This window comes from Amblyraja radiata, chromosome 16 (genome assembly GCF_010909765.2).
Source record: "Amblyraja radiata isolate CabotCenter1 chromosome 16, sAmbRad1.1.pri, whole genome shotgun sequence".
Classification (NCBI taxonomy): domain Eukaryota; kingdom Metazoa; phylum Chordata; class Chondrichthyes; order Rajiformes; family Rajidae; genus Amblyraja; species Amblyraja radiata.
In genome coordinates, this window is record NC_045971.1 from 18,779,997 (window position 1) to 18,807,249 (window position 27,253).

A 27,253-nucleotide genomic window follows, 5' to 3' on the forward strand; every position below is an offset into this window, starting at 1 on the left:
TCATCTTCAAAGACTTCATATATACAGGCCACTGCACACTCTTTAGAAATATGCAAGATAGTCTCTATTTACTCTCTTTGTTCTTTCTGCCAAGATATATCTAGCATTCTGCTGCCTATTACTTTTTTTTCTGCTTACAGTTTGTCACACCTCCATAAATGGTGTCATCTGCCAATACACCCTATCCAGATAAATCTATATTGGAAAAACAAGGACAAGAAATTGAAAGGTACCCAAGTTAAAACATTTGGTGCACAAGGGGCCAACTATCTATTTGAGGGCTTGCACTCTCCAATGCTGTTGATCACACATCTATCATTTTATTATGAGCAGTTAAGGGATAGTAATTGTTTGAATGTGTCTTGCCTATTGTGGGCAGCACATACAAGGCTATTTTCAATATTTGGCTCTAAATCATTTGGAGAGGTTAGTTTTTGGTCAGCATCAAAGTTGGGGTATTGAATCAATCTGGTGCTTGAATCATTCAGCAAGGTATCAAACGTGGGTACAAAATAGTTATGGGAAGAATGTGGCTCTATACTACGGGAAAAGTAATTTGACCTCTTCCCTGAGTACAAGTGGTCGCTGCTACATTTTGCGTGGTTTCTCGGGTTGTAGGATTCCCAAAGACAAATGTAACCATAAATTCCTCCTACAGTACCTTCATATGAGGTTCATATGAGAGTCCAGAAATAGACAAAGGTGAAATGGATTTCTCTTTTTTTTAAATTTATTTTTTTAATTATTTTTATTAGAAGTACGGTAAATTACAATAATACACAACACATATATCTTAATACATTTTTTGTACCGCTTTGTTTTTTTGAGCTTTAAGAAAAAGATAGAAGTAAGGAAAGTAAAGAAAGTGCGCAAGAGTCGTGAAGTGCAAGAGAGTGTTGGGAAAAGAAAGCCCCTTAGAAAAGAAGTTAGAGAAGGAAGTAAAGTAAGAAAGTAGACCCTAGAAAAGAAAGAAAAAGAAAGTAGGAACAATCGCTCTATTATAACATTAAACTCCGCAGAAAGGGGACTACCAACCAAGTCTGTTTTTGTTGTTTTACCTCCCATTGCCAGGTCATGATACCATTTATTTATTTATTTATTTTTAAAATTACTATTGCACCTCATGCTTGTAATAAACATAGACCACATCTTTTGGAATTGGTCTGCTTTACCTGCTAAGAGGAATCTCATCTCTTCCAGATGTAATGTTTCAAACATATTTGATGTCCACATTTTTATTGTTGGTGTGGGCGCATTTTTCCAGAATTTAAGTATGAGCTTTTTCCCATTATTAGCCCGTAATTGAATAAATTCTTCTGATACACGTTTAATTCAGGGATACCTTCCGATATTCCAAAAATGATCCATTCTGGTTTTGGTACCAGTTTTATTTTAATTAATTTTGAAAAAATATCAAATATTCCATACCAGAATTTTTGGATTTTTGTACAAAAAACAAAAGAATGCGCTATGGTAGCTTCTTGACACAGACATTTATCACAGATTGGTGAAACATTAGGAAAGATTTTATTTAATTTAGTTTTTGAATAATATAGTCTATGTAATGTTTTGAATTGGATGAGCGTATGTCGTACGTTGATCGAACATTTATGCACCTGTAGTAAATGATTATCCCAGCTCTCTTTTGAAATTTTTATAGCTAATTCTTGTTCCCAGTCTCTTCTAATTCCATCTGTTGTGGGTATTTCTATGTTTAAAATGATATTATATAAGTACGATATTAGATTAGCTGATTCCGCCTTTGTCTTCATTGCTTCATCCAATGTCGGAAGGCATATTATGATAGTCTTTTGTGTATTTTTTCAGATAATCACGAATTTGAAGATATTTAAAATATTGGTTATTTTTCAAATTATATTTCAGTTGTAGTTGTTGAAATGATAGTAATTTTCCCAATTCATACAGATCTTCGAGCGTTTTGATTCCCATTCTTTCCCATTGTATAAATGATTTGTCTATGATTGATGGTTTAAACGATGGGTTAGGATTTCTCTTTTTGAACATCAAGCTGATTTACAACCAATTTAAAAAGATTATGACGTGTCAAATGTGATTGATTCCTACTCTGACAGACTGCATTGTCCTCTTTTTTTGAATCACTAAGCCAAAACAAAGGTGCTTACGCGGTTACAAATGATCATTTTTTGATACCTGACACCTATATCACACTGAGGACCATGATGTTGAAGTAAAACCATCCTGGTTTCATGGTGTCATTGTGCAAACCTGACCTCACCTTTACCTGGATTGCTTAGGAGATGCCTTTCAGAAGGACTTAGAAATGTGTTGTGGGTTCTGAACTCCAAAACCTGCCAACAACCTTTGCTTAGTGATGCAAGAAACAGTAGATGCTATAACTTAGAACAAAACACAGTGCTGGAGGAACTCAACAGGTCAGATAGTGTCAAGGAAGTTGAGGGGGTTACATTTAAGAGACATTTGGACATACATTGATAGGATAGGTTTGGAAGATTATTGGTCAAGTGTAAGTTGGTAGGACTAGTGTAAATGGGACACGTTGGTCGGGGTGGGCAAGTTGTGCGGACGGGCCTGTTTCCACGCTGTATGATTCTGACCTGTGGAGGGAATGGGCAGATGATTTTTCAGGTCAGGACCCCTTTCGGCCTGATCTGAGTTGCTCCAGCACTTGTTTTTTTACAATAATGCTTGCTTAAGCAATGCTAACAGATGGGGTGGTGATGGGTTAATGTTGGGCACCCTTTTCTGTCAGTGATTAGGAAACGAATAATCAGATTGTTTCAATAAAGAAAATCCCAATTCTCCATTCCACCATGTTACTCGGTGAACAATTTCCTCTATTTTGCTGATCATGTTCTTGTTTGATTTCAATTACTATAAATGAGACACCACTAACTCAACATTAAAAACTAGTGCATTCAACCTGACAAAAATACACACAAATGACAACGACGCATTTACATTCTGTTATACCATGTGCCTCCATGTGTTCTGCTACATCCTCTAGTGACTGGTTGATGACTGGTGCCTTGTTTAGGGAAGTTACTATAGATGGTCATGGATGACGATTATGGATCAGCTCTGGGTCTTAGAAAATCCACTTAATCAATGAACCACATTTTCTGAACAAGTATCGGCTGATGACTGGCTGATATGCAACAGTTCAGAAATGCTTGCAATAAGCAGGGATGGAATCGTACATGCTTTTGCCGTTACTGTCATTCACAGTATCCCCAAATCCACATTTTCCACCTGGGTAGCAATTCAGTGGACTAAGAAACATGTTGGAGGATAGGTCATCATAGTGCCATAATTTTGAATACTGAGAGTGGATGACAACAGTCTGACCCTCTAGAACAATTAGATTCCAGGGCCACTGCTTTTGGTTCAATGGAAGAAAAGACATTAGCAGATCAGATGCAACACAGCTTGCACCATGATACTGTTGTTCGCCACTTTGAAGGAAATGCTGTTAAAAAAAAGTGCAAAATTAAGCTTAGGTCGACTGATTTCTCAGGTAATAATTTTAAAATTGCTATATCAAAGAAGAATAGTTTACTGCTCTTTACTACGTGCAATCAGTCAGGAGTCAATCAAATTGCCATATGCACTGGCAACAGAACAATACAATTCTTACTTGCTGCAGTTTAACAGGGTTATTAATACAACATACAATAATCAATGCAATAATTACTTCTACATAGTGCAAAACCAAAGCCTGAAGTACAACGAAAAGCAAAGTCCAAACATTATAGTTGCGTAAGTAGTGGTTAATGTGTTGTTCATAAGTTATAGGAGCTGAATTAGACCATTCGGCCCATCAAGTCTACTCTGCCATTCAATCATAGCTGATCTATCTTTCCCTTCTCCTGCCTTCTCCCCATAACCCCTGACACCGTACTAATCAAGAAAGTGTTCTAGATCGTGACGGTTGCTGGGAAGAACCTGTTTTTAACCCAGATGTCGTGGTTATCGGGCTCCCATACCTTCTTCCGGACGGAGCAGCGAGATGAGAGTGTGGCCAGGGCGGTGTGGGCCTTTGATATTTGGCACAGGATATATTTAAAAAAATCAAAACAACTTTGGAGACACGACGAACTACAGATACTGGCATCTTGACCACAATGCGAAATGTTGGAAGAACTCAGTGGGTCAAGCATCTGTGGAGGGAATGGACAGACAATGTTTTGTGTGAGGACCCTTCTGCAGACTCTGAAGGAGGGTCTCAACCTGAAATGTAAAAAACCCTTGAATTCCTCTGCACTGGAGTCCCTTAACTTTGGTATAGCTTTAACAAATAAATAGCATTCCTGGAAATGATTATATTTATTTTTTCATGCCAGAGGGAAGTCTATGAATCTGCAAAAGACAATACTGCCATGGCAGAAAGATCAGCTGCAAAATCAGCCTCCCAGGAAGAGACATCGAGCAGGACAAGCAGTTGGCCAAGAAGGTAGAATATTTGTATTCATTTTCTTCTGTCTAGAGATCCATTTATCAAACGTTTAATATATGAATGTGTCAATAATCAGGCACATCTGGTTTATGCCATACAAGTGGAATGTCTTAGAAAGAGAGAGGTCAGACCAGTAAGATCTTAGAAGTTGTTCACTTATAAGTTACATTAATTACTTCGTCTGAATCCAATATTCCCGTAACATAATTCAAATAATAGAGGAGTAAATATATTTTCCTGGCACTTCAGATTTGTGCCCTTTGTAAAGTTAGAACAGTATATTTTTTTATTATGTAAGGTGGATCCTCCTTCAATCGCAGACATCAAGTGCTTTTCTCTACTTGAGTAGATAGTATTCACCATATGCTATATGATGAGCAATCATAAGTAAATGTTACGATTGTCTTAACAGTTTTGCCACATGTCATGCACAGAAGATATTTTCTCCTGAATAGGTTTCTCGTGACCAGACATTTATTGCATATTTTGCTCCATGTTTCGTGTAATTAATAGTGTACTATTCTGTGAGATGGACTATCACAGTACTGTACTGTTATTTCTTGAACTGTTTGACCAGGTAACTCATTTCTTATAGTTCGAAGAAGGGCAGACACCAGAACACAGTGCAAAGACGTTCTTCATCTAATCAGATTGTTTCTCAGAAAAGAGGCACAGGCAGGAATCAGGGAACATATAACCAAAAGCTTCAGGTAGGATTTACTTCAACCACTTAAAGCAAATTGACTTCTTGTAAATTGCCCCTCCAGATGAAATATCGTACATTTTGTTTTGCTCTGCAGACCATTATCAGGATCTTTGGTACATGAGAAATAAGGATATCTTGTGAAAAGAATAAATAAAATCATTTTAAATACTACAGGTTTACAAATCAATTTGTGCTTGTATTGGATGGAATTTAGAGATTTCTACCAGATCCTATTTTGAAGTGGATTATATTTATTGCTTTATCTCATTTTCCATGGGTGTTATAATCCAGGGGCATGATTTGCTCTGGGCATTTCTAGACATATGCATTTGATATTTTTCAAAGATGGTGAATACACGAGAATGATAGCCCATTGGAGATTTTATTGGAGTTTGAGCCGAAATGCGACCCTCTATTGGTTTAGGTTTATTTATTATTGTCACATTTTTCTATGTTTCTATGTACAAGGAGCAGTGAAAAGCCTTACTTTGCATGCTACCTAAACAGATCAGATATACCTTAAATAAATGCAATTAAATCTAACCCATGGACGATAGGTAGTGCAAAGTGAAAGATGTTTAATATTTATGACATTACATGAAAACAGCCTGTTGCTGCACTTTATTGGATAGCATTAGTAAATTATCCTTGAAAGCGTCCAGATTATTGAATAAATCCAGTGGTTCTCTAATTTCTCAGGGAGGGCGCACCTAGGGTATTTCTGCATGGCCTGAAATACTTATTCCATTATAAACACAGACATGGCTGGAAATACTCAGTACACATTGAGGAAGCATACGTGGGGAGAGAAACAGGGTTAATATCCTGATATAGTGGTGGCCAGAGGATCTGGGGTGACGGAGGAACTGAAGGAAAAGCACTTTAGGCAGGAAATGGTGTTGGATAGACTGATGGGACTGAAGGCTGATAAATCCCCAGGGCCTGATTGTCTGCATCCCAGGGTACTTAAGGAAGTGGCTCTAGAAATCGTGGATGCATTGGTGATAATTTTCCAATGGTCTATAGACTCAGGTTCAGTTCCTGTGGATTGGAGGGTAGCTAACGTTATCACACTTTTTAAGAAAGGCAGGAGAGAGAAAACGGAATTATAGACCAGTTAGCCTGACATCGGTGGTGGGGTAGATGCTGGAGTCAATTATAAAAGATGAAATAGCCACACATTTGGATAGCAGTAACAGGATCGGTCCGAGTCAGCATGGATTTACGAAGGGGAAATCATGCTTGTCTAATCTTCTGGAATTATTTGAGGTTGTAACTAGGAAAATAGACAAGGGAGAGTCAGTGGATGTAGTGTACCTGGACTTTCAGAAAGCATTTGATAAGGTCCCACATAGGACATTAGTGGGCAAAATTAGGCCACATGGTATTGGGGTAGAGTGCTGACATGGATAGAAAATTGGTAGGGAGCAGGAAACAAAGAATAGGGATTAACGGGTCCCTTTCATAATGGCAGGCAGTGACTAATGGGGTACCGCAAGGCTCGGTGCTGGGACCGCAGTTATGAAAACAGCCTGTTGCTGCACTTTATTGGATAGCATTAGTAAATTATCCTTGAAAGCGTCCAGATTATTGAATAAATCCAGTGGTTCTCTAATTTCTCAGGGAGGGCGCACCTAGGGTATTTCTGCATGGCCTGAAATACTTATTCCATTCAGCCCATGACTGCGTAGCGAACCACAGTGCGAACTCCATCATCAAGTTCGCTGACGACACCACTATTGTGGGGCGTATCACTGATGGGGATGAGTCAGAGTACAGAAGAGAGATCGAGCAACTGTCCATATGGTGCCAGCGCAATAACCTGGCCCTCAACACCAGCAAAACCAAGGAACTGATTGTGGACTTTGGAAGGAGTAGGAGGGGGACCCACAGCCCCATTTATATCAACGGGTCGATGGTTGAAAGGGTCAAGAGCTTCAAATTCCTGGGCGTGCACATCTCTGAAGATCTTTCCTGGTCCGAGAACACTAATGCAATCATCAAAAAAGCACATCAGCGCCTCTACTTCCTGAGAAGATTACGGAGAGTCGGATTGTCAAGGAAGACTCTCTCTAATTTCTACAGGTGCACAGTCGAGAGCATGCTGACCGGTTGCATCGTGGCTTGGTTCGGCAATTTGAGCGCCCTGGAAAGGAAAAGACTACAAAAAGTAGTAAACACTGCCCAGTCCATCATCGGCTCTGACCTTCCTTCCATCGAGGGGATCTATCGCAGTCGCTGCCTCAAAAAGGCTGGCAGTATCATGAAAGACCCACACCATCCGGGCCACACACTCATCTCCCTGCTACCTTCAGGTAGAAGGTACAGGAGCCTGAAGACTGCAACAACCAGGTTCAGGAATAGTTACTTCCCCTCAGCCATCAGGCTATTAAACCTGGCTCGGACAAAACTCTGATTATTACCAACCACTTTCTGTTATTTGCACTATCAGTTTATTTATTCATGTGTGTATATATTTATATCATGGTATATGGACACATTTATCTGTTTTGTAGTAAATGCCTACTATTTTCTGTGTGCTTAAGCAAAGCAAGAATTTCATTGTCCTATACAGGGACACATGACAATAAACTAACTTGAACTTGAACTTGAACTTGAACTTGATTTACAATATACATCAATGATTTGGATGAAGGGATTCAAAGTAATATTAGCAAGTTTGCAGATGACATAAAACTTGATGGCAGTGTGAACTGTGAGGAGGATGCTATGAGAATGCAGGGTGACTTGGACAGGTTGGGGGAGTGGGCAGATGCATGGCAGATGAAGTTGAATGTGGATAAATGTGAGGTTATCCACTTTGGTAACAAAAACAGGAAGGCAGATTACTATCTAAATGGCATCAAGTTGGGAAAAGGGGAAGTACAACTGGATCTGGGGGTACTTGTTCATCAGTCTATGAAAGTAAGCATGCAGGTACGTACAGCAGGCAGTGAAGAATGCAAATGGCATGTTGGCCTTTATAGTGAGGAGTCGGGTATAGGAGCAAAGAGGTCCTTCTGCAGTTGTACAGAGCCCTAGTGAGACCACACATGGAGTATTGTGTGCAGTTTTGGTCCCCTAATTTGAGGAAGGACATTCTTGCTATTGAGGGAGTGCAGCGTAGGTTTACAAGGTTAATTCCCGGGATGGCGGGACTGTCTTATGCTGAGAGAATGGAGCAGCTGAGCTTGTACACTCTGGAGTTTAGAAGGATGAGAGGGTATCTTATTGAAACATATAAGATTGTTAAGGGTTTGGACACACAAGAGTCAGGAAACATGTTCCCGATGTTGGGGGAGTCCAGAACCGGGAGCCACAGTTTAAGAATAAGGGCTAAGCCATTTAGAACGGAGATGAGGAAACACTTTTTCTCACAGAGAGTTGTGAGTCTGTGGAATTCTCTGCCTCATAGGGCAGTGGAGGCCAGTTCTCTGGATACTTTCAAGAGAGAGCTAGATAAGGCTCTTAAAGATAGCGGAGTCAGGGGATATGGGGAGAAGGCAGGAACGGGGTACTGATTGGGGATGATCAGCCATGATCACATTGAATGGCGGTGCTAGCTCAAAGGGCCGAATGGCCTACTCCTGTGCCTATTGTCTATTGTCTATATAATATCCCAGGACATTAAAATGTTTGAGATGAAGCAAGTTTTGTGTTGCGGGAACAGGAAGGAAGGTTGGAGGGAAGCAAAGAGACTGCCTGCAATAGGGCGGAACCCATGAGAGAGTGAGTGACACAAGCAGTTATGGTGTCAGTTGAAAGAGGGTGGTCAAAGTTTTGTTGGAGTTATAAAGAAGATATTCAGGAAATCTGAAGTACCAGCAAAGGAGAGAGGAACAGAATTGAATGCTTCTATCTCTTTCCCAAAGCAGGACAGCTCTGGCAGCCCTATTGCTTCAACCTGCTCTTGCCCCACCAAAGTTATTTCTTCCTGTCTTCCTATCATTCAGTATCTCCACTATATCACAGATCTTTCCTTTATTCTCCCTGCTCTGACCTACTTTCTCTGCAGATTAAAACTTATTACATTTCCTTGTTTGAATGAAAGGTGATCGACCTATCGCTGATTCTCTATCTACTAACGCTGTTGGCTGCTGAGTTACTAAAGTTTTACCTGTTTTAATGTCAGATTTCCAGCATCTGAGGTATTTTGGATGTCACTTTCTTAATCTGGCTAGTAAATCATGGCAGGAAAACATGGAAGAAGCTTTCAAAAGTGGGCAAAAATATTTCTGTGGCAATGCCTCAGATTGTTTCATGAAGAATAAAGGCAATTTGACATGTTGATTCTCATTTCAGTTATTTACTTTTGGATTTTAATAGGATGATGCAAGAACCCGTCAAACCATTGAAAGGGACAATATCTGCTTATTGGAAAGGATTGCTAGAGTAATGAACCCGCCAGGAGGTGCACTTGTTTCGAGTGCTTATAGTTTGAGAAGGTAGGATGTAATTTGCCTTTTTAATCTAGCAGTACTTGGTTAGTTTGGTTTAATTTAGATTAGTTTAGAGATACAGCATGAAAACCAGCCCACTGGGTCCACACTAGTGTTCTATGTTAGATGTTTGTTTAGATGTTATTTTCAATTAGATGTTAAAAGTCTGCAGATAATATCTAACCAGTTTAATATTTTGAAAATTCACTGTTTTCAGTGTTTCCAACTTCTGGTTTTAAATTTCTCGAGGGTGTGCTTGCTGAGAGTGATTAGATAAGTATTATTGCTGAAAAAATATTTTATTTTACAACAGATGATTGTACAGCACATGAACAGGCCCTTCAGGCACAATGTCTGTGCCAACCATAAAGTCAAGATAAACCAATCTATCTGCTTGCATGTGATTCAGATATTTCTATTCCCTGCATATACATAGGACGATCTAAAAGCCTCTTAAACACCACTATCGTATCTGGTTCCATCACCACCCCTGGCAGCACGTTCCAGGCACCCGCCACCCTCTGTGTAAAAAAAAAATCCTGCCCTGAATAACTCCTTTAAACTTTCATCCTCACATCTTAAAGATATGCCTTCTGGTCTTTGATATTTTCATGGAGTTTGCATGTTCTCTGTGTGGAACTGTCAATGGAATGTGAACCAGAATGAATAATTCAGGTCAATGACTTCTCCATTGCCCCAGAACCTACACCTTTTCAGGAACTCTAGTCTCACAGAGTTCATTGAGCATGAATGAATGTGGGTAAATGCTATACTCTCCTCAAGAATTGCAGTCCTTCACTATGTTAGCATTGATGAGGACATGGATAAATAACCTATCACTTGCCAGGATTTTTTCTCTCCCCCCCCCCCCCTCACTCTTTCCCAGCTTTCTCCCCCCTACTACAATCAGTCTGAAAAGCATCCAGACTCAAAATGTCACCTATCCAAGTCCACCAGAGATGCTGCCTGACCTTCTGCCCACCGAGCAATCACCCTGTACAGTAGCACTATCCAACACTAGTGACAATTTACAATTTTTACCGAATACAATTATCCTACAAACCTATGTTTTTGGAATAGGGAAGGAAACCGGAGCACCCGGAGAAAACCTGGGCAGTCACAGGAGAACGTACAAACTGTATACAGACAGCACCCAAAGTCAGGATCAAACTCAGGTCTCTGGCGCAGTAAGGCAGCAACTCTTTCGCTGCACCACCATGCTGCCCCTTGCTCAGGAGCACGTCGGCAGTCTGTATGCATTAAAACAGAGCGCATCCTATTCAATTTAGCCTATACATCTAAGGGAAGATCATACCCTCATTGGTGACTTGTTTTTGGATCAGGCTTTTCTTTTGTGGGAGACACAAAATGCTGGAGTAACTCAGCGGGACAGGCAGCATCTCTGGATAAAAGGAATGGGTGACGTTTCGGGTCGAGCATTCTTCAGGCTTTTCTTTTGTGGTGTTGGTCAAAGGCCCAAAGTGTGCTGATCCAACTTCCAGACTTCAACACACCTACACCAACTGAGATGCTAAGTGAAATATATGGCACCCATTGAATTGACCTCAGTGAAATACTTTCAGCTTTGCTCAATGTTTATTTGTATATTCAATTGACTGGTTGTGCTGGTAGTAAACTAAACTTCTTTTGAGGTTTCCTGGCAGAGAATCCTAAACTCAGAATGCAGACTAATACAGATATTAAGTACACTTCTTTTAATTTGGTTGTTTGTATAACTTTAAAGGCCAACAAAAACTGATCGTGAAGAAATGAAACTGAAGAAGCAGGTAGGATGTGCATAATTTAATATTCTGACTCTTATACTCCAAAGCAATGAAGGCAAGGATGCTAAATGCCTTCTTTACCACTCTTATCTACTTGTGTTGCTGCTTTCAGGGAGTTTAGGAAGGATAGCTCTGGGTAGGAAATTATTTGGTGTGTCAGTTTCTAATTCCATTTGTCAAATATACAATTGTTATTTGCTCCACTTATGATTGCAGCAACGTGAGTACGAGCGTTTACACATTGAAAATGAAAACCTTGCAATGCTGGAGAAATTGGCGACGATAATGGCTCCTCAACCAGGCGGACCTAGCTGGAATGACTATAAGAAAAGCAAGTAGGTCGTTTGGTTTGTGTTTAAATACTTTTATTAAATCTTGTACTTTTTATTTTTCATTACCAGGAACTGGGGGGGGGGGGGGGGGTCCCGGGGATGGCCAGCAGGTGGGGGTGAGCTGCTTTCTTGAACTGTTGCGGTCCTTCTGGCGAAAGTAGCTCTGTAAGCATTTTTTTCCATCTAATTTTAACTGTACTTAGTTGCGAAAACCGGTGTTATTCATGAACTCACCAGAATTCGAGAACCTCTACATCAATCAGTCTGCCACGATGATTATCAGTATTGTACCATTACCTCAGCATAAAGAATTCAAGAATTATCCAGATCTCTGATCTCTCATCCATATTGGTGCTCACATCTAATTCTCAAGTTCTCAGGCAATCCTATTTCTTATTTGAATGACAATTTTGTTCTAAATTGATCAGATTGCTTTAGCTTGCGTTCCCCTTGAGCAATAAAATCACAGACCCTGAGGATAGTCCTGCATCTGGCATTCTACCCCAGTTACTTGCTTTTACTGAAAATGTTATCCTTTACAACCATCTGAGTGATGCACCAGCTATTCTACTGCACACAGGGTCTAGAATTGCATTGCTCATCTAAGGTTAAATGTAGACACAAGAAACAGCCGATGACGAGATCCTGAGCTAAACACAAAACGCTGGAGGAACACAGCAGGCAATATCTGTGGAGGGAATGAACAGATGATGTTTCGAGTCAGGACCTTATAAAATCAGTCACTGCACCATTGTGAACTAGGGAATTGTAATCTGAAGAAGTCTGATGAATGACTGTACATAAGATATCATTGTGTGCTACTAATTGGGATAAAATTATTTGGCATGAAGGAAGAAAAGAAGACCAAGGTAATGTAAACTACACTGCATGTAGACTAATTTATTGAATGATAAACAATGATTCTATATTATCTGTGTGTATTGTATTTACAGGCCTGTCAGGCTGCTGCAAGTAATAATTTATTGTACCATTGTCATTACATATGACATTTAAACAGTCTTGACACTTGACCCTTGAAAATGGAGGGTTGTATTCCTGATAATATCTGAGCGAATATATCTCCTGAAGTTGAAGGAAATCCATGCCCTCCCTATCCTTGTTCCATGATCAGAAAGCAAATGGAAAGATGGTTGGTGTGGAATACTGTATGCTGCTGGTCTTGTACAATACATTTGTTTATTGTCCTAGTTGCGGGAAACCATAAACACTGGAAACCTGAGCAAAAAACAAAACTGTTGGAGGAACTTAGTCAGGCAGCATCTGTGGAGGGAATTGGACAGATAATATTTTGGGTTGGGATCCTTCTTCAGATTGATCAGTCTGGAATTCCCACCCTCGTCTGAGTTGATGAGCTGATCAGTCTGAAGAAGGGTCATAAGAAATTTGACATCATGCAGGAAAATATTAACACAAAGGGTGGTGGGTGTATGTGATAAAGTTTGTGTATTAACTCTTTCATATGGAATGAGCTGCCAGAGGAGGTAGTTGAGATACTATTGCAACATTTAAGAAACAGTTAGACAGGTACATGGATAGGACCAGTTTAGAGGGATATGGGCCAAGCGCAGGCAGGTGGAACATATAGATGGGACACGTTGGCTGGTGTGGGCAAGTTGGCCCAAAAGACTTGTTTCCACGTTGTAAAACTTTATGACTCTATTTAGCCTGCTTGATTCTCTCAACCACCTGTGTATATTGGCTACAAAGTGTACTATCTACAGTCGCTCATTAAGGTCACTACACCCAGCAACTCGCAAATCTATGACTCGAAGCACACGGCATTGGGGGTTCAGTATTGATGTGAATAGAGAACTGGCTGGCAAACAGGAAGCAAAGAGTAGGAGTAAACGGGTCCTTTTCACAATGGCGGGCAGTGACTAGTGGGGTACCGCAAGGCTCAGTGCTGGGACCCCAGCTATTTACAATATATATTAATGATCTGGATGAGGGAATTGAAGGCAATATCTCCAAGTTTGCGGATGACACTAAGATGGGGGGCAGTGTTAGCTGTGAGGAGGATGCTAGGAGACTGCAAGGTGACTTGGATAGGCTGGGTGAGTGGGCAAATGTTTGGCAGATGCAGTATAATGTGGATAAATGTGAGGTTATCCATTTTGGTGGCAAAAACAGGAAAGCAGACTATTATCTAAATGGTGGCCGATTAGGAAAAGGGGAGATGCAGCGAGACCTGGGTGTCATTGTACACCAGTCATTGAAAGTAGGCATGCAGGTGCAGCAGGCAGTGAAGAAAGCGAATGGTATGTTAGCTTTCATAGCAAAAGGATTTGAGTATAGGAGCAGGGAGGTTCTACTGCAGTTGTACAGGGTCTTGGTGAGACCACCCCTGGAGTATTGCATACAGTTTTGGTCTCCAAATCTGAGGACCGACATTATTGCCATAGAGGGAGTGCAGAGAAGGTTCACCAGACTGATTCCTGGGATGTCAGGACTGTCTTATGAAGAAAGACTGGATAGACTTGGTTTATACTCTCTAGAATTTAGGAGATTGAGAGGGGATCTTATAGAAACTTACAAAATTCTTAAGGGGTTGGACAGGCTAGACGCAGGAAGATTGTTCCCGATGTTGGGGAAGTCCAGGACAAGGGGTCACAGCTTAAGGATAAGGGGGAAATCCTTTAAAACCGAGATGAGAAAAACCTTTTTCACACAGAGAGTGGTGAATCTCTGGAACTCTCTGCCACAGAGGGTAGTTGAGGCCAGTTAATTGGCTATATTTAAGAGGGAGTTAGATGTGGCCCTTGTGGCTAAGGGGACAGAGGGTATGGAGAGAAGGCAGGTACGGGATACTGAGTTGGATGATCAGCCATGATCATATTGAATGGCGTTGCAGGCTCGAAGAGCCGAATGGCCTACTCCTGCACCTAATTTCTATGTTTCTATGTTTCTATGACCACAACCATGAAGGTCAACGCATGCATGGGAACATCACTACTTGCAGGTTCCCTTCCAAGTCACATATCCTGAATTGGAAATGTATTGTCTTTATCATTGCTGGGTCTAGATGCTGGAACTTTTGACCTTGCTGTGCTGTGGGTGTTACTTCACCAGAAGACTGCAGCAACTCAAGAAAGTGGCAGCTCACCTCCATATTCTCAAATAAATTTAGGAAACAACAGTAAATGCTGACCGCCCAGATTCCAAAAATGAATAATGAGAAAAGAAACGTTATAGAAAACATTTTTATTTGAGAGATTGACTAATACCACACAAAGGTGTTTTCACGAGAGATGTTCTGGGTTTATCAGTCTTTTATAATATTGACAAATGGATTTCACTTCAGAGCATTAATAATTTCAACAATCAGAGCATTAATATTTCCAAAAGCTTTTAGGGACTTGGAGGCAAATTTGTGGTGTTCCCATGAATGTTGCAAGTCATGTGAATGGCCAGGGCTTAGAAGTTCCAACAAATAGTTAACAAGAAAGAGTCATCAGCTTTTCAGTCATCTTGTTCAGCTCATAGCAAGGGGGTTAACAGAGGGATCCAAATCATCCAGGAGTTTCAGTCAAGATTCTTTACTTGGTAAAATGGCTGATTAATGGCACCCGATATTAATCCATCATTCTAATAGCGTGACTCTCCAGCCCAGCAATTCTGGTCTATTATTTATTGCCCAAGTTTGATGCATAATTTTGTTATATATTTCCCCCCTCGCGTAAATGAAAAGATAAATTATGTTATTGAATAAAAAATAGCTATATATTAATGAAGTTTACTAATGTATATAGAATTATGTTCTTCATCTTTGTTGAAAAAAAATCAAAATAATTTCCTTCAAGAAAACAGCTATAACCTACGCTGTCACTTCAGTAATGGAACTGTTTGACTGAATTTCTGATTTCTTTCAGATGGAGCGGTAAACCAGCACAGGACAAGCTGCCGCTGATTTCACAGGAGCCCAGAAGTGTGATGTCCAGAAAACCAGTCCCAAAGGAACAGAAGGTGAACAGGCAACTGATAGCTTCCACCTTTCTAGGGCCAAGAGTTTATGTGGAATTTTCATGGTTTTAAACCATTTGTGTGTAGGTACTGGAAATATAGATTCTTTTTTATTAGCAATGTCACAAAATTTTGAGATTAAAAAAATCAAGTCTGCAATTTACCCCATTAGATAAAGCATAAAAAGAAGTTTAATTTGACACCTAATTCACTTTCATATCTTCAGTATTAAAAAGTTATGGCCATTTTGATACTCGGAAATTAGCATCTTGTTCCCTATTTCTTTTCCATTGACTTAACACAAAAGCTGTGATCGAGGACAGTCTAAAGCCCATAACTTTATTAAAAATTAAGAGAACTGAAAGAAATTTTCAGTTATTATAGATTGAAGCATTCTGAAACAAATATTAAACAATCTTACTTGGATGACCGGAAATTAAAGCATATAATTAGTTAGTTACCCAATTGTAGCTAATTCCAAAATTCAATTACTAGATCTAAACATCTATCCATTTCTTAAGGAAAGATTAACATTTTTAAATAGCCTAAGTGTCCAAAGAACATTCACACAAGAATTCACAATAAAACATGATTTTTAAATCTCATTGACATTAATTTATAGGCCAAATGGAAGGGATTTAGTGTTCAATTGCTGTAAATTAATGGCCATTTAAATCAGCTTGCCAGTGGGATTCTGTGGAACGCGCTGGTTTAGAACGCTGCCATTGAGGTGAATTTGTACCCCATGTCGGCATGAAAGATACTGCGGGATTGAATGGGCCCCCAAGTCAGCTACTCGCAACATAAGATTTTGTATAAAGGGATCTTAAGAAGCCCTTTTTAATGTAAAAATAAACAACCTACCTTGCCTTGTCCCCTACATGAGATCCATCCCGTTGTCGGGGTTCACAGCTTTAGAGGATGATTTTTAATCTACTATAACAATTAATTAACCCAATTTAGTTTAAAAATACCTGCAGCGAATGAATTTCGCAGCGATTTTTTGTCAGCAACTAAGTAGGCTGAACAACATCGATTTCAACAGCCTAGAGAAAATCGCGTTTTAAACCCGCCCCCCTCTCAAAGGCGCCAAAGACGCGCACACGGGCATCGACAGAACTGCAGCGCCGCTGAAGGTAAGTTTTGCAACATACCTATTGTTATGTAGCCAAAATATCTAGTAGTTTCAAAGAAACAATGACAAACCTTCTCATCGTAAACATTTTGGCCGATTGCCGTATTATTCAGTGCTCCCAATGCCATTGCCATTCATGTAACATTGAATTTGATTGAATTGAAAGATGTGGCATAGAAACAGAGGCCCTTTCATCCATCCAGTCTAGTTCGACCATCGATCACCAGTTCACACTAGTTCTATGTTATCACACTTTCTCATCCACTCCCTACACACTAGGGGCAATTTACACAGGCCATTAAACCTACAAGTCTAAATGTCTTTGAGATGTAGGAGGAAACCGGAACATCGGATGAAACCCGCGCAGTCACAGGGAGAACGTGCAAATTCCACAGGAACAACACCCGAAGGCAGAAACGAACACCTTGGTCGCTGGCACTGTGATGCAGCAGCTCTAACAATGGTGGCGCATTGGTGTCACTTTGCTGCCATTATATCAATTATTTTTGAATTTTGTTACAGAGATTATAATCTTACTGTATCACCAGAAGCTCCTGGTCTGGGAACCAAGCTGTAGAATGTGCCATTTGACCGGGGCTGCTGCAGTTTGTGATTGGTGATTGATAGGCACCACTATGGGCATAGGTGATGATTAACAGTCAATCAATACCTGGTTAACACACAATAGTTCTAAAAATCTAACAGAGCATAGGATGTATTTTTATATTTTATTTTTCTCCTATGTCCTCACAACATGGAATGAGGCCTTGCAGTCGTGCAGTCTCCTGTGTATTCAATGATTATTGGTCCATGGTGCTTTATTGCCACATGTGCAAATGCACACTGACATTTTTTTTTGCATACAGTTCAGTAATATATTACCATACCCAAGTCCAATCTTTTATTAACAACGCGTACAGAAATAGTCTACCGAGACTGCATGCAAGATTCGCTGGGTTTTAGCGACTCTTTCCAAAGTCCAGTCCGCACTTAGGAGCGGAGCTGAGATATTGTAGATGGGTGGAGTGGTTGAAAACCACAGAAAGATGTGTCCCTGATCAGGGAAAGAAAACTTTGGCCTTGATGATTACGATGCTGTACCTTCACTCCATATGCCAATGTTTGTGCATGGATTTTCACAGGCAAAGGACTTTGCCGAAATTGAAGCAGAAAATATCAACATCCTAGAAAAACTGGCCACAATAATGGCTCCAAAACCTGGTGGTTCCACCTGGGGCAACTATGATCTAAAAAGGTAGGGAAAGTTGGCCTTTGTGGTGCTCCTGCTAAATTAGTTTGCACTGTGCATGATCTTTAAGTTTTAGAATATAAAAGAACAAATGCTGGTGTGTTAAGAGAGTGACAACCATCTTGTTATGTATGTTGCTTACTAAAAATGATTTATCTTAATTTAGAAAGTGTTGGAAATTTTTATCTCCATCATTTGAAATAAATTCAATTTCACCATGATTATCATTTTATCAGCATCGGAATCGTTTGTATTGTTCCTGCTACGATCGTCCATTCTGTTGCTCTTTGCAAAGCCTAGATGCAAAAAAAGAAAATCTGTCCAATTACTCCCTTCAGACCCTAGGCACACACTTATATCCTTATATCTGTACAAATGTCTTTTAAAAGTCATAATTATATCTGCTTCTATAGCTTCCTCTGATAGCCCATTCTAGATACAGACTAGCTAGCATCAGAGTGAAAAGGTTGTCCCTGAGGTCCTTCTTAGATTACCTTCATCCTACGGCGTCTAGTTTTAGAATCCTCTACCTTGGGTAAAAGACTGTGAACCTGCATATTATCCAAGCCCCTCATGATCTTGTACCTCTCAATAAGGTCACTCTTCAGCCACCTACAAGAAAAAAGTCCCAGTCTATGCGATCTCTCTCTATAACTCAAGCCCTCGAGCAAAGGTGATATAAAATAAGTAATTCTTCCCTAAACTTTTCCTGTTATTTGACATAGTAAATTACAGTTGCAAAAGTTGTGCCTAAATGATAAAGGCGGCAATTCAAAAGACATTTCAAAGAATCATAAGAATCCACAACGCATTTAATATGATAATTTACATATTCAACATTGCAAAAATATGCCAAACAGGAAATGTATCAAAACGTTTACTCACCAAGGAACAGAGATAGTTTGCTCAGGTAAAGGATATTTGCTCTTACATAATTCACAAGTCTCCAGCGAAAACATTTTAGATACAGCATAAAATTTGTACTTTTGGAATTTATGCAAGAAATAAATGAATAAAATGTTACAAGGGAACAGGTTCAAGGATCTGACTAGTTGAGCAGAAAAAGGCTCACTCGTCTGTTTAGTTACAAATCAGATTTATTGGGTCCGTTTTACAGCAGCACACCTCCCTCTCTCACTGCCTCCGTCCACGGCACTGATCGCGACTCAGCCCGTCGGTGAACCCCTCTCGTACATTAACTACTTAGCTAGCTTGCCTTTATAAAGGCAGAAATCAGCCATTGAAATAACCACGGTAAGTCCTGGCCAATAGCGCCGCTCCCAAATTCAAACTACAACCAATATTCAGGGGACTGCATCCGAGCGAGCCCCCCACCCCCCCCTCCTGTCAGCCGCAGTCTTGGCGTGTAAAGCAATACACAATGCAACTGGCTTGGCACGCAAAGCGCTGTCGGGTGCAGCGCTATGGAGTTTAAATATAGCACTATCGGCCACCGCGTTATGGGCTTTAAATATAGCGCTACCGGCCACAGCGCTATGGGGCACGGACTGTTCGGGCAAAATTCTCGTATTACAACCAACAAATACAAATTCCAAAAGAAACAACACATTTTGTCAAGTTTTATTTTTAGTCTCTATGAAAGGCCATGATGGCCATCGCTCACTGCTTTAAAAGAGCTTGACCTGTGATAAAGGAGACAGAATAATGGGATATGGGGTGGACTTGCAGAGAGGCATCACTACCGCACACTGTGGTGATATCACTGGAGGTGTAGGCAAGTGAGGGATTGAGCTATGGTTGTAGATATCAGAGCACTGCATTGAGGTGGTAAGGAGGGTGGAAGAGAAAACAAGGCCAGTGTTGTGTTTCTGGGAATTTGTGGGTGGGAGGAGAGTAAAATCAATTTTAAAAAGGATGGGTGATTACCTGTGATGATCTGGGTAGTGAATTGGGAATACATATAGCATCAGGGGCCTACTCCTTCAATTGGTTGAAAGAGATATGGCAGCACAGCGACACAGCAGTAGAACTGCAGCCTTGCAGCGCCAGAGACTCAGATTTGATCATGACGACGGGTGCTGTCTGTAAGGCGTTTGTACGTTCTCAATGTGACCACTTAGGTTTTCTCCGGGTGCTCCAATTTCCTCCCACACCACAAAGACATGCCAACGTAGTTTAATTGGTTTTTGTAAATTGCCCCTAGTGTGTAGGATGCGAAAGTGGGATAACATGGAACTAACGTTTAGAAATGTCAACCCAAAATGTTTTTGTTTATTTGAGTATAGAGCAAAATATAGAACGTCAGGACTAGATTGAGGGCATACTTTGGTGGCAGCAGGAGATGGAATAATGACATTTATTGGTAAATTTATGCAACGATGATCTGTTACTGGAACCATTTGAGGATCTGCCAATACAAAAATAGCTCTCCTTCATATTTAGTTGTTGCTTCAAGATGTGCAAAGTAGTTATGGTTCTAATTGGGAAAAAAAGTCAGAAGTGGAATCTTATGGAGTGGAGATTCAAATGTTCTTCATTAAGTGAAATAAATTATTATTTTCTTGGATATCTGAATAATTTGTTGGATGGAACTATTGGGAAATATTTTAGAATGTTTAGATAATTTATTTTTGATATTGCAGTTTAATGATTTTTTCCCATGTGTGCAGAATTGATTATAATTAATTAAAAAAGTTGTAAAATACAAGGTATTTAATCATTAGCAAATGAAACTATAAACTTTCTGGTAAAGAACAATGTGTTGGCCATTTCTCTGAAGTAACTTCAATTTAGGAAAAAGAGTTCCCAATCAGTGGTCTGTTTTCTTTATTCCCTGTAGGTACATCATTGAAGCATATGCCATTACTGCATAACGAAGTGACTAATTTCAATATTTTTATTGTTAACTGAAGGTCATTTCTATTCTAGTTTGAGTACGCCTAAATATGTTTCCAAGATGCCCAAAATTTCAGCAAGTAAGGGTGCAATATGCCAGACCAACAACCGCACAAGGGAGATGAAACTCAAGGTAAGGAAGCCCTTTGCAAACTGAAACAAATGTTTGATTGTTGCAATGAATGCAATTCATATCTGAGTCGTGAATGTGGTATTGCAGTACCAAACACAGTCCCCTCTATTTGGTGTTTACCCTGTCAGTAAATAATTAACGTGGATTTTCATGCTAATGTTTTGAACATAGCCTGCTTCTTTTTCACGAGATCTTCCTGTCTTTCCATTATCATGTTCCCTGATTCCATGATCAGTAGTCAAGAGAACTCATGTTCCCTGATTCCATGATCAAGAGTCAAGAGTGTTTAATTTTAATATGAACCAGCAAAGGATCAATTAAATTCTTACTTGCTGCAGCTTAACAGGCTCATTAATGCCATAACACATGGATGAATTTATAATAATAAATAATACAATAGATTAACAATAGCAATAATAGGTAAACATAATAGTGCAACATCGAAGTCAGTCGTGCATCAGGAGGATGAGGGGCTATCTTATGGAGGTGTACAAAATCATGAGAAGAATAGATCGGGTAGATGCACAAGTCTCTAGCCCAGAGTAGGGGAATCGAGGACCAGAGGACATAGGTTCAAGGTGAAATGGAAAAGATTTAATAGGAATCCGTGGGGTCACTTTTTCGCACAAAGGGTGGTGGGTGTATGGAACAAGCTGCCAGAGGAGATAGTTGAAGCTGGGGTAGACACAAAATGCTGTTACTCAGCGGGTGAGGCAGCTTCTATGGAGAGAAGGAATTGGCGACGTTTCGGGTCGAGACCCTTCAATTCCATCGTTTAAGAAACAGTTAGACAGGTACATGGATAGGACAGGTTTTGAGGGATATGGATGGACCAAGCGCAGGGAAGTGGGACTAGTTTTTAGATTAGAGATACAGCGCGGAAAGAGGCCCTTTCGACCCACTTGGTCCACGCTGACCAGCGATCCCCGCACATGAACACCATTATCTACCCACTATGGACAATTTTTACATTTACCAAGCCAATTAACCTACATACCTGTACGTCTTTGGAGTTAGGGAGGAAACCGAAGATCTCGGAGAAAACCCACGCAGGTCACGGGGAGAACGTACAAACTCCGTACAGACAGCACCTGTAAACGGGATCGAACCCAGGTTTCCTGCACTGCATTCGCTGTAAGGCAGCAACTCTACCGCTATGCCACCATGACCGATGGGACAGTGTTGGCCTGTGTGGGCAAGTTGGGCCGAAGGGCCTGTTTCCGCACTGCATCACTCTATGACTATAACCGAAGACACAGTTCATAAGTGATAGGACCAGAATTAGGCCATTCAGACCATCAAGTTTACTCCACCATTCAATCATTGCTGATCTATCTTTCCGTCTTAGCTCCATTCTCCTGCCTTCTCCCCATAACCCCTGACATCGATACTAATCAAGAATCTATCTCTGCCTTAAAAATATCCATTGACTTGACCTTCACAGCCTTCTGTGGCAATGAGTTCCACAGATTCACTATCGTCTGACTAAATAATTTTTTCTTCATCTCCTTCCCAAAGGAACGTCCTTTAATTCTGAGGCAATGACCTCTGGTTCTTAACTCTCCTACTAGTGGAGACACCCTCTCCACGCCCACTCTATCCAGGCCTTTCATTAGTCCATAGAAGATTGTAGTTGGCGATGAATGGGCTAATTATTTTATAGAAATTTCCACATGAATATTCACTTACTCACTGAACAATGTTTACTTTCACAGGAGGTTCCGGTGGGGCGAAATAGCATTGAAGTCGCTAATCTTGCCATGCTAGAACGACTAGCTAAGATAATGGCTCCGCCACCGGGTGGTCTCAGTTGGAAGGACTTTGAGAAAAAAAAGTAGGATGTTGTTTTATATTTTGCGAATTTGTATCCAATTAATAGAAATATACACAATATATGTTCAATTCATTAGTAGTTTGAAAGTTTAAGTAGTTTTATTAAGAAAATCGATTTACTGCCATATAATATGCAGTTTCAATTCATTCATATATGTGATGTGGCTGTAATATTGGCCAGCATTTATTCACCATTCTCAAGTAGGCAGGACTAAGCCATGCTAAGAAATATATATATTTTTTAAGTGATTATGACCATTATACTTTGTCAAACCACAATACTTCACTCTTTCTCCGCAGAAACAAATTCTGAGCAACTACACTTTTACTCGTTTTTCTCTTGTTATTGACAGCACTCTGGGTATTTGTGCATTTAGAACTTAATCCTTTTATGGCAACTTAATGTTTTGCATTGTGCCTGATGCATTCAAACACATTAACCAAAAATAAAACCCACTCATTGATGAAGGGGAATAGGTACACTGAATACACCATGTCTTTCTCCCTGGATTGGGGAGTCAAGAACTGTAGGGCATAGGTTTATGGTGAACGGGGAAAGATTTCATAGGAATCTGGGGGTCAACATTTTCACAGAGAGGTTGATGCATATTTAGAATGCACTGCCATAGGAAGTAGGTGAGGCAGGTGCAATAACAACATTTAAAAGATATTTGGACAGGTAAATGGGGGGAAAAAAGGATTAGAAGAATATGAGTCAGACATGGGCAAATTGAACTAGCTTAGATGGGCATCTAAGCCGGCATGGACAAGTTGAGATGAAGGGCCTGTTTCATGTTGTATGACTCTAATGGCTCTTTGAACAGAAGCATCCCATTGTATAATTAATCACAGTAAGTCATAAATATTTGTAGAACGAATCTTAAAAATGAAAATATTGCTATTGATCTGGAGTGTGCACTCTTGGCATTATTGATCTGTAAATTAAACTATACAATTCCTTTCTTTTAGGTATGAATCCAACCAAGGATTAACTGAATTCCCAAAGATTTCCAAGAATAAGGGTGGAATGAGTGGACAAAGATATAGCACAAAGGACCAGAATGAGAGCTGGAGGGTAGGGACAGTCTCTTGTAGTTTGTTCAGCTCGCTATATGCGTTTTTTTCCTCCTGTATCTTCTCGGCAGCAGCTTGTTAACTGCGTTTACTCGGACACGTTCAGTCTCTCAGCCGGTTATTTGGTGCATGTTATGAACCTTGGTGTTGCCTGTTATAAACCAGTAAAACATGCTGTATAACAAGCGTGGTCATATCATGGCTAAGCTTTCTTCTCTCTCCCCCTGATGTACACATTGTAGTGCTATTCAGTGCACAATGCACAGGAGAAAAAAGCGTGTTGGGAATCTCACAGATGTTTTTAGCTAGTGAAGATCTAAGTAAGAGATTAGGCTTCTGTAGGCCATGGAGTTATGCACATGTACCACTGAGTACAATCTTCACTCAAGGGAGCATATTAAATGTGTTTACTTTGTTTATTTACATTTAATGCATTTAATCATTTATAAATATTTTTGAGTATATAATTAATTTAACTAGTTCTTCAAAGAAGTATTTTTTCAGCAATTTTTTTTCTATTAGGTTTCAAGGTCAGTTTATTGTCACGTGTACCAATTAAGGTACAGTGAAATTTGAAACAAGACACACAACCACATAAAAGTTAACATAGACATCCATCACAGTAGATTCCACATTCCTCACTATGATGGACAGCAATGAAATTCAATCTCCTTCCTCTTGTTCTGCCGCGGTCAGGGCGATGAAAGCCCCCACAGCCGACGATCGAAGTCCCCGTCGGGGTGATCGAAACTCTCGCGTCGGGGCAGTTAAAACTCTCCACAACATGGAGCTCCCGAGTCGGCCTCTTCTTACCAGAGACCGCGGGCTTCACAATGTTAAAGTCCACGGGCCCCGCAGTTGGAGCTTCGATCCCTGGCAAAGGGATCGCAAGCTCCGCGATGTTAAAGTCCCGCAGACTCCTGCGGCTTAGAGCGCCCACCGGTCTCCAGGAAAGGCCCCAACTCCTCGATGTTAGGCCGCAGTGGGTAACGGAGAGATGATATGGGGAAAAAATCACAACTCCGTCTAGGTAAGAGATTGAAAAAAAGTTTCTCCCAACCCCCACACCCTCATAAAACAAACCAAGGAACACTAAAACATGCTTTTAACACATACTAAAAATAACAAAAAGAAGAAAGGACAGACAGACTGTGGGCAAGGCCAGCCACTGCTGGTGGTGCCACCTGGTGTTACAATAGTTTTTTTTAAGTTCCTGAATGTAAGAGGCATCTAAAAGCTTTTGAAATAATCCACAGATTTGATGAAACTCTGCCCCAGACATTGTAGGGCACAGACATTATGGGCTGAAGGGCCTGTTCCTGTGCTGTTCTTTCAGACTTTCTATGTTTACTGAAAGCCTGCTGGGAGGTGTTTTGGGGTGTGGCCTCCATACTGGGCCTCCTATGACTTGCTGCCAGTTAGACCTTGCTATGCAAAGACCAATGAACCATCATCTTCACACCTGGACCCGGATGTTGCAAAACATACTTGGCTAATAAAATATTATTGTGATTGTGAAAGTCCAAGTAACAACTCCCGCCCCAGTGTTTGTCCCCAACTTGATCTGCACTTTACTTGTACAAGTGGGGTTTTCTTATTAACCCAGCCAAATATTGTTTTTCAGGACATCAACCAGAAATTACCCCCTGTCTCCTCAAACAGCAAGAAAACTAGCAACTAAAAGGTCAATGTTAAGGATTTGATAAGAAGCTGAAGTTCATTACCATCTGTTATTTGAAGTGTGCTGTGTTGATCATGGTGGCCTCTTTGTGTATGCGGCAATTAAATTACAGTTAATAAAACTGTTCACTGTTGTGATGGAGTCTTATTTTATTCTAGGAATGGCTCTGGGTAAATTAAAGTGGGAAGGGACGAACTAGAAAACAGTTATAGAGTCATGCAGCACAGAAACAGTCCTTTCAGCCCAACTTGTCCATGCCGACTATGCATGTACCTGTCCACGTGTATTTTAAAGGTAGTGATTGTACACGTCTCATCTACGCCCTCTGGCAGCTCATTCTGTAGACCCACAACCTCTGTGAAAATGTTGATTCCCAGGTTCCTATTAAACCTTTCCTCTCTCGCTGTGATGGCATTTCAGTCTCAGTCACAGAGGCCGACGTCAGGAAATCCTTCAGAGGGGTGAACCCCCGAAAAGCACCTGGTCCTGATGGTATACCCGGTCGTGTTCTAAAAACCTGTGCGGACCAACTGGCGGGAGTTTTTATGGACAATTTCAACCTCTCAGTTCTGAGGTCTGAGGTCCCCACCTGCTTTAAAAGGGCATCAATTATACAGGTGCCCAAGAAGAGTAAGGTGACGTGCCTCAATGACTATCGACCAGTGGCACTAACGCCGGTGGTGATGAAGTGCTTTGAGAGGCTGATCATGGAGCAAATCAACTCCTACCTCGACAAAAACCTGGACCCACTGCAGTTCGCTTACCGCCACAACAGATCAACGGTGGATGCGATCTCACTGGCCCTCCACTCCGCACTGGACCACTTGGACAACAAAAACTCATATGTCAGGCTGTTATTCATCGATTACAGCTCGGCATTCAACACAATCATCCCCTCCAAACTGGTTACCAAACTCGCAGAACTGGGTCTCTGCGCATCCCTCTGCAACTGGATCCTCGACTTCATCATCCACAGACCACAGTCTGTTCGTATTGGTGGAAATGTGTCAGCCTCGATAACAATCAGCACAGGAGCACCTCAAGGCTGCGTGCTCAGCCTCCTGCTGTACTCACTCTATACCCATGACTGCGTAGCCAACCACAGTGCGAACTCCATCATCAAGTTCGCTGACGACACCACTGTTGTGGGACGTATCACTGATGGGGATGAGTCAGAATATAGAAGGGAGATAGAGCAACTGTCCATATGGTGCCAGCGCAATAACCTGGCCCTCAACACCAGCAAAACCAAGGAACTGATTGTGGACTTTGGAAGGAGTAGGAGGGGGACCCACAGCCCCATTTATATCAACGGATCGATGGTTGAAAGGGTCAAGAACTTCAAATTCCTGGGCGTGCACATCTCTGAAGATCTTTCCTGGTCCATGAACACTAACGCAATTATCAAAAAAGCTCATCAGCGCCTCTACTTTCTGAGAAGATTACGGAGAGTCGGTTTGTCAAGGAAGACTCTCTCTAACTTCTACAGGTGCACAGTGGAGAGCATGCTGACCGGTTGCATCGTGGCTTGGTTCGGCAATTTGAGCGCCCTGGAGAGGAAAAGACTACAAAAAGTAGTAAACACTGCCCAGTC

The 27,253-nt window shown here is 40.8% G+C and overlaps 1 protein-coding gene across 2 annotated transcripts; it reads left to right on the forward strand.

Annotated features, from left to right (window-relative positions):
- LOC116982014 lies at positions 1-25,796 on the forward strand. Of its 2 annotated transcripts, XM_033035280.1 has the most exons (12): positions 1-229; positions 4,344-4,453; positions 5,052-5,166; positions 9,489-9,607; positions 11,346-11,388; positions 11,602-11,720; positions 15,608-15,701; positions 17,976-18,088; positions 20,972-21,071; positions 22,787-22,905; positions 23,874-23,979; positions 25,603-25,796. In XM_033035280.1, exons 2-12 carry the CDS (start codon positions 4,380-4,382, stop codon positions 25,657-25,659), a joined length of 1,059 nt encoding a protein of 352 aa, XP_032891171.1. In that variant the 5' UTR covers positions 1-229; positions 4,344-4,379; the 3' UTR covers positions 25,660-25,796. The 2 variants fall into 2 exon arrangements, with proteins under 2 accessions (XP_032891171.1, XP_032891172.1); XM_033035281.1 differs by lacking the exons at positions 1-229; positions 5,052-5,166 and having other exon boundaries at positions 4,346-4,453.
- The last annotated feature ends 1,457 nt before the right edge of the window (positions 25,797-27,253 follow it).

What these genes read in the sequence shown, in the direction of transcription:
- LOC116982014 (XM_033035280.1), top strand. Translation starts at nt 4,380, where the DNA reads ATGGCAGAAAGATCAGCTGCAAAATCAGCCTCCCAGGAAGAGACATCG. An exon ending in AAATGAAACTGAAGAAGCAG is followed by an intron (nt 11,389 to 11,601) that starts GTAGGATGTGCA and finishes TTATGATTGCAG; the next exon opens with CAACGTGAGTACGAGCGTTT. An exon ending in CAAGGGAGATGAAACTCAAG is followed by an intron (nt 21,072 to 22,786) that starts GTAAGGAAGCCC and finishes TTACTTTCACAG; the next exon opens with GAGGTTCCGGTGGGGCGAAA.